The sequence below is a fragment of the Penaeus japonicus genome, unplaced genomic scaffold (genome assembly GCF_977035675.1).
Source record: "Penaeus japonicus unplaced genomic scaffold, GWHDUDI00000001_assembly GWHDUDI00000035, whole genome shotgun sequence".
Taxonomy (NCBI): Eukaryota; Metazoa; Arthropoda; class Malacostraca; order Decapoda; family Penaeidae; genus Penaeus; species Penaeus japonicus.
The window spans coordinates 9997023-10004522 of NW_028234437.1; the positions used below are offsets into that span (position 1 = coordinate 9997023).

General features: G+C 36.5%; 1 protein-coding gene across 2 annotated transcripts in view; it reads left to right on the forward strand.

The window, feature by feature from the left end:
* The window catches only part of Oseg6 (intraflagellar transport protein Oseg6), an 18662-nt gene that overhangs the window by 2802 nt on the left and 8360 nt on the right, over positions 1-7500 (forward strand). For both annotated transcript variants that reach the window (XM_043012380.2, XM_043012379.2), the window contains 17 exons: positions 295-449; positions 1686-1780; positions 2057-2186; positions 2368-2578; positions 2878-2990; positions 3189-3362; positions 3482-3609; positions 3791-3903; positions 4245-4466; positions 4627-4749; positions 4983-5132; positions 5413-5560; positions 5653-5726; positions 5903-6033; positions 6361-6458; positions 6765-6895; positions 7334-7485. In XM_043012380.2, the coding sequence (XP_042868314.2) occupies positions 295-449; positions 1686-1780; positions 2057-2186; positions 2368-2578; positions 2878-2990; positions 3189-3362; positions 3482-3609; positions 3791-3903; positions 4245-4466; positions 4627-4749; positions 4983-5132; positions 5413-5560; positions 5653-5726; positions 5903-6033; positions 6361-6458; positions 6765-6895; positions 7334-7485 (2348 nt within the window). The remainder of the gene's footprint in view (positions 1-294; positions 450-1685; positions 1781-2056; positions 2187-2367; positions 2579-2877; positions 2991-3188; positions 3363-3481; positions 3610-3790; positions 3904-4244; positions 4467-4626; positions 4750-4982; positions 5133-5412; positions 5561-5652; positions 5727-5902; positions 6034-6360; positions 6459-6764; positions 6896-7333; positions 7486-7500) is intronic.

Here is a 7500-nt window from a genome sequence, read left to right on the forward strand (position 1 = left end):
ACGCATGCACTATAGAATATCATTATTTCAGTCTGAGGCACAAGCCCATAAGGATGATGTTTGTGTATTTTTATGTCCATAATACCTTATCTATACCATGTTATAATAATATTTTAATAGAAGCCTTACCTTAGAAATATTTTCAGTAAATTTTCAGATTTTGCCATAGTATGTTCATGAAATGTACCACCACAATGTTAGGAATTTTACAAGTTAAGTTTACCATAAAAGCGGGCATAATAGTCCATGGGAGGACATGCTGTAAACCCAGACTAAAACTTCAACTCTTTGCAGCGGGTGTTCAGCTTGGAAGCCCCGCACGGACCTGGGGGGGTTTTCTTCACGTGGCAAAAAGCCTCTGGTGGATTCCTGGCCACAACAGGATACAACCAGGTGGTTAACATTTATGATCGCCATGGAAATCTCAGAGAGCAGATCCATTTACCTGGGTGAGTAGTTATTCCAGCTTGGTACAAATGGGAGGTTAACCCATTGCAGACGGGGATAAATATGCTTGCCCAGCCTCCGGGATAAGTTTTATTTTAAAGAGAGACTGCTTGAAGCATTATAATTTGAACATTCCCACTCTCTTTCAGTCATTCATTGAAAAACTAGAACGTTTTTTGTGTTTTGTTTTTTTGTGTGTTTTATTGAGTTTAGAGACTTATATATGCCATATGACAGGTTCTACCAGTGCTGCAGTAGACTAAAATTGTAGTATATTATCCATATTAGCTCATTATTTTCTTTATACTCAGTGTGATAGAAGTATTGCTGTTTTATGGGAGGACAAAAGGCAACTATATTTTTTTCGTATTTTTGTGCTGTCATGAACGAATACGAAACATATAACCACCTACAATAAAGATAAATAGAAGAGGTAAGGAAGAGGAATGAAACCTGTGCTTGTGACTGTGAGTGCCACAGTGAAAGGCATCCATATTGGCACAGGAGTACATTTTAGACACTGGGTATGGATTGAGTCATCTTCCTCTTCCCGTTCTGACTGCACATCCTTCATCGGCGGTAGTTTTGAGCAAGGGTTCATCAACTTAGTGTGTGCCATCGCTCTATAGAGACAGTGCTTGCTAGAGACCGTGGATGGGTGCCATTCAAGGCTCTCTCTCCTGCTGGTGCTAGGAAAAAGTGGTGCCATCTAGGTTTTGGACGTTAAGCTAGCACGGTATTACGGTAATTATAGTAATTATGACTGCAGTAGCCATCATCACTCATTCCTTTTTCATAGCACAATAAAATAGCATAGTATTCCAAAATCCCCGAACGCCATGTACGTCATGACGCCCGTCGTCAGGCCAAAGCTCCTACGTCATGTATGTCATGACACCCGTACGCAGTGGGTTAATGACAAGAATTTAATATGATATTGGTAACATTTTTAGATTGGTTTGATTACTTATCTATATTATTATTTTGTGATTATAGGGAGAAATGAATTTGAGGGGACTTTATTAAAAGTAACTTTGAATATTTGATTGGATTACTGTAGGGGTTGATGACTATACACATACCTTTTATCAGATAAACAGATAAAGTGTACAGGGTTTCTTTTTAAAATATAGTTCAGTATTCAATCTTTTGTATATCTATTACAAGTTTAAACTCAATTGTTTTTTCCCATAGAGTATTGATTTAATTGTTTTATCTTTTTGTTCTTCATATTTCAGAGTGTGCTCAGGGTTTGGTTGGGACAAAGATGGTGCTCTACTCTCCATTATCAATGACAGATCACCACTGGTACATGTTTGGGATGCCAATTCTGGTTAGTATTAGCTGCATCACATGATCAAGTCAGGTGATCTGTTTGTGAATTTTAGCATTAGTGTTGACTTTTTCATTAGAGTGAAGAGATTACTAGTTAAAGTCTGCAGGTTAGTTATATTACTATCATTAAGTCTGTATATTACAACTGTAAATCTTGTCATCACTAGGTTATACTGTGTAGACCCAGTTTTGAATAATAGCAGTTTATTAGTATACTTTAAATAGTTATATTAAACTAAAAATATATTTATAAGAAGTATGACCCTCTAAACAGGACGGGTACAGCATCTAGACTCAGGACTGCGAGATACACTCTCCTTCTTGGCTTGGTCTCGCACGGCTCCTCTTCTTGCTGTTGGCACTGCTAAGGGAAACCTCATGATCTATAACCATCAAACTTCGAGGTAGGCACATGTCTAAGGGGAAAATATGGTTCTTCCATTTTTGATAGGGATATGCCTAATGACAAAATGTTATTGTATTTCTTAAGTGATCTAACTATAGTGGCATCATGTCACATTATCTCATGAGAGCAAAAAAGTAGTAAGAATTTTGGCTTAAATTAACTTCTGTTTGTGACCCCAGGCGGATCCCAGTGGTGGGAAAACATAGCCGCAAAATTCAGAGTGGATGCTGGTCATCTGGGAACCTCCTTGCGCTAGGTGGCGAGGACAAGATCCTGACTATCAGCAGCAGTGAGGGGGACACGCTGCGCACCTCTCCTCTTCGCGGGGAACCTTCAGACATTCAGTTTTCTGAGATGAAGCAGGATGAGCGAGCGATGACAGAAAATACGGTATGTTGCAAAGCTGTCTACTAATTTCTTTAATTTATTTTACTGAGGTTATATTGCAGTAGAACTATGTGGATTTATTTCTATCGTAGTGAAGGGATTATTTGAGTTTCTAGTTACTCTTGCTGCTCCCTCTGTGAATTCTTGAGATATCACTGATTTTACTACATGTTTCTTGAAATTCAGATTTTTTCTTTGTCTTGTCATATGAATGGCCCTTTTTTTATGAGCAATAATCTTTTTCTTTTGTATGTGGACTGTCAAGCAGTAGTTTTATTTATTTATTTATTTATTTTTTTCAGGTGAGCCTTATTGTGGCCAAAAAGACGCTGTTCCTATACAACCTCAATGACCCAGAAAACCCTATTGAATTAGCGTTTCAGAATAGATATGGCAGCATTGTGTCTTACAAATGGTGTGTATTGCCTTGTGATATCATAAAAGAGGCTGTATAAACTTATTTGATGATTTATTTTGCTGTAGCATTTGATATTTGATATAATGATTTTGTCTTTTTGTTGTTGCTTGAATTTGATACCAATATGTGAAAACATGTAAAATGAAAAAAAATATCTTCCCCTCAGAAATTAATAAACACATGCCCTTGTTACAGGTATGGTGATGGGTACATTCTCCTCGGGTTCTCAGGAGGGTATTTCGTAGTTATATCCACCCACTTAAAGGAGATAGGCCAGGAACTCTTTCAGGCCAAGAACCATCGCGATGTCCTCACCGACATAGCTATATCCACTACCCTGAGTAAGGCTGCCTCGTGTGGAGACAACGTGTAAGATATCAGTGGTTTGGTGTTGTTTTCTAACGGTGGGATTTCATTTTGGATTGTGTTGATATCTTGTGCCTTGGTTTTGCTTGATTTATCTCTATGTTTATGCTGTCTTCTCTCAGTATCAAGATCCATGAATTAGCAGACTTGAAAGAGACTTTTGCCGTGATCACGCTAGACGATGAGAGAGGCTTAGAGTGGCTTGAGTGGTCTGATGATGGCCAGTTGTTAGCTGTGGCTACTCCATCAGGTATGTGATATTGTATCTGATACATACATGTTTTGTCGCCTTCTGATTCTTACTGTAGATTATTTTTTTAGTATTTGTATGTACTCTAAGTATTATTAATATTACATAATTTGATATGTATGCATGAATACATATACTTGTATTTTATTTGTGTGAAATGACTTGCTTATCACCCTTCCAGGAAACATTCATGTGTACTTGACAAAGTTACCTGTTCTGGGAGGTGCTCATGGAACAAGAGTGGCTTACCTCACCTCTCTCTTGGAGGTTACTGTGGCCAATATTGTGGAAAAGGTGATTATGTGCTTGAATTTTGCAGACATTAGTCACACATTTATATTACTCAACCTTCTCTTTTTTAGTGGAAAATCTTTATTGCTACTTAAATAATAGTATTGTTGTCTGTATATAGTTTACTACATTGAAGTAATTGATATCAGTTTTTGAACACCATCTTATGTCAAATTGTAAAATGGTCATTTAGCTGAAACACAGATTTCACTTAATGAAAACTTTGGACATGGAACTGATAGCTGATGATCACTTATGCAAGTAGAAGATGATGATAATGAAAATGAGGAAGAGCAAAAGAAGGAAATATATGTTTCATATTTAACACATATCCTCTATACCAGGAGCACCCTGTGACAGTAAGTGTGGATGTGGAACCAAGTTTCTTAGGCATTGGTCCTTATCATTTGATGGTGGGTATGAACAACAGAGCATGGATATACACCCTTGGGGAAGATACCACAATGCTCCTTCGTGACCGGGAGTACCTGGGTACTATAAGCTCTGTCCGTGTGAACACTGACTATGCATCCGTCCTCTACGAGGGCAAGATACAATTTCACTTGGTAAGCATTTTTCTTTTCATTGCTTTGTTGCTGAACTGAAACAGAGAACTGATCTTGTATATATACAAGTATACATATATATATTTTTAAAAAGAATACACTATGATATAAATGCACATACATACAGAGTTTTGTAATCCTAATCCTTTAACCTTTCCAGCTGGAGGGGGAAACAGGAGAAGATGAAGAAAGGGAATCACGACTGTTCCCGGGTAGTGATCAGGCTGAGATGCACATCACAGACCATGCCCTTACTGCTGATTTTCTCATATATGCTACAGATGTATGATATTTTTATTTTGTGTATGGTTTCTTATGCTTTTAGTTTGTAGGCTAAAGAAAATCCATGATATTAGAATGTGCATTTCATTTAATTTTGTGGGTTCTTTTGGTAACATGGTAAAAACATATTACTGTTGCTGATAAGAAAGTTATTTTCAGCATAAATTTGCACCATAATAAACATTTCTATTTGTTCTCTGATGTTCTTTGTGGATGATAAACATAATATTTCAGAATGGAGGAATCTATTTCTTCTTCATCGAGGACTGGCGAATTGTGAGTGACTACCGCCACACTTCAGGAATAAAAAACATATATGCAGAACCCTCAGGGCGACGGCTTGTTTTGGTTGATGAAAAGGGGGAAGGATATATTTACAACCCAGTAAGTTTTTTTTTTTCCAAAAAAATTATATGTATATATATATAAATATAAATATAAATATAAATATAAATATATACATATATATAAATATATATATATATATATATATATATATATATATATATATATATATATATATATATATATATATATATATATATATTTAATATACACAAACAAACTTATAAAACATAACAGTTGTGTAATGTCTTGCATCTGACTGGATATTGATTTCACATTCAGTTGTGATGGTAATAGTTAATTTGTATTCTCATTCCAGGTAGCAGATGATCTCCTGGAGATTCCTGAGTTTCCAGGGTCCTGCAAAGGATGCCTGTGGGAGAACTATCCCAGCGACCGACATGTCTTCATCTTGTATGATGAAAAGCAACTGTACACATACATTCTACATCAGGAACACATCAAAGGTATCTTCAGTTATTAGTATGGCATCATAATACTTGTGTGATTACTTTTGTAGTCCTTGTAATAATGATTTTACAAAATATCTCCTTCTCAGGTAATCATGTCGAGTTGGTTGGCACAACCAAGATCCCTCCAAGCCAGGTTCCACTGCTACTTTATAATGGAGAGGCAAGTATCAGTGTGTTGGCAGTGAAGTGTCTCAGTTGAGGGAAAGAAGGTTGAAAGATGCTATGATGGAGGGGAGACTCCTCTCTTTTATGTAAATATGAATGCATGTCAACAGAAGTGTCAGTTGTAAAGACAATACCATTGCCCTATCACCCAATTCTCATCATTCTGTACAGGTGACTCTTCAGACTGCTTCAGGAAGGACAGCTCCTCTCATCCTCTCCTCTCATGAAATGGAAGCGAATATCCATGACTACTCTCATGAACAGCTGCGCACGGCACTCAAGAAGAATATTTCTCTCAGGAGGTAGGGCAGGCTTGTTGTATAGGTTGTGTTATTGCCTGGCACCCACAGATGTTCTTCTGTTTGTGGAAACTAGCTAAAGAAACTTGTAATCTCGTATAATGATTTGTTCAATATAGGATATGCCTTACAGTTTTGTCCCTATTATACACCTTTTTATAAGACACATTTATTAATGTATATGATAGATTTGTTTGCTGAATGCAAAGGTGAATGTAGCATTCATGTCTGGTTATTGATACATATAAATAGGATAATTCACATGCAATTTGATTCTTGCATTGCTGGCAGACATTATGTGAGTCTTGCTTTCACTCATGTTTTTTACAGATTTAAGGATGCAAGTGCCATCTGCCAAGTGCTAAACAATAAGGAAGACTGGGTGGTCCTTGGAAAGGCTTGCCTTTGGTGTATAAACCTGGATCTTGGTCAGTGTTGAGTAGTTTGTTGTTATAACTATTTTTTTGTAATTTTGAAAATTACTCATACATGAATGCTTGGAAAATTTATTATGTTGGATGTGGGTAATGTCATGCTGACTTCCACTTGTTTTATTTGTTTTACATTCTGGAAATTATTCTTTTGTGAATGTCAAGAGTAGATTTAATGTTTTATATGGTTACTGCTATACTAGATCCCACTTATATTTGTTTGTTTGCTTAGCTTTTAGAAATTACTCTTGTGATGTTGATGTGCTTAGTGCTGTACTTAATTGTCCTTTCCCTTGACCCCAGCAATGCGAGTCTACCGCCAATTAGGTGACGTGGGAATGGTATGGTCTTTGCAAAGCCTTATGGATATTGAGGATCCAAAGTTGCTGAGTGGACACTTGGCAATGTATCTTGGTGACTTTAACACAGCTCAGGTAAGGGAGACAGTGTTTGCTCATGGTAGGAATTCTTGGATGTAAGTTTTCCATTATTTGTCCCACTGTTGTCTGTTCAAAAAGTAGTTAAAGAATGGTAAATATAACTGATGTATAATTTATGTAAATATATGAGTGATTTTTTTATCTTATACTTATAATGAAAAAAATAATTGCCAAGGCTGAAATGGCTTTGGAAAGTTGAGATTAGCTTTGTTTAGTAAAGAAATGAAATACATTTGAATAGATTTTATATTTACTGAGTGATCATAGATACATAATAATTTTCATTTTTGTATTGATTGTGATAAATATACCTGTATACTTTATAGAAAGATAACACAAATAATTAAAAGTCAAATAGTAAAATGAACTTAAAGGAACAAACTCAATCGTTCTAAAATCCCACTTGACACTCCATGCTTTCTGTTTGTGCAGGAACTGTACTTGACCTCCAGCACTCCCGTAGCGGCTCTAGAGATGCGTCGAGATTTGCTTCACTGGGACCAATCCCTTCATCTGGCTAAGAAATTGGCACCAGACCAGATTCCTTACATCTCGAGAGAGTATGCGCAGCAGCTTGAGTTTACGTAAGTTTGTTCTTT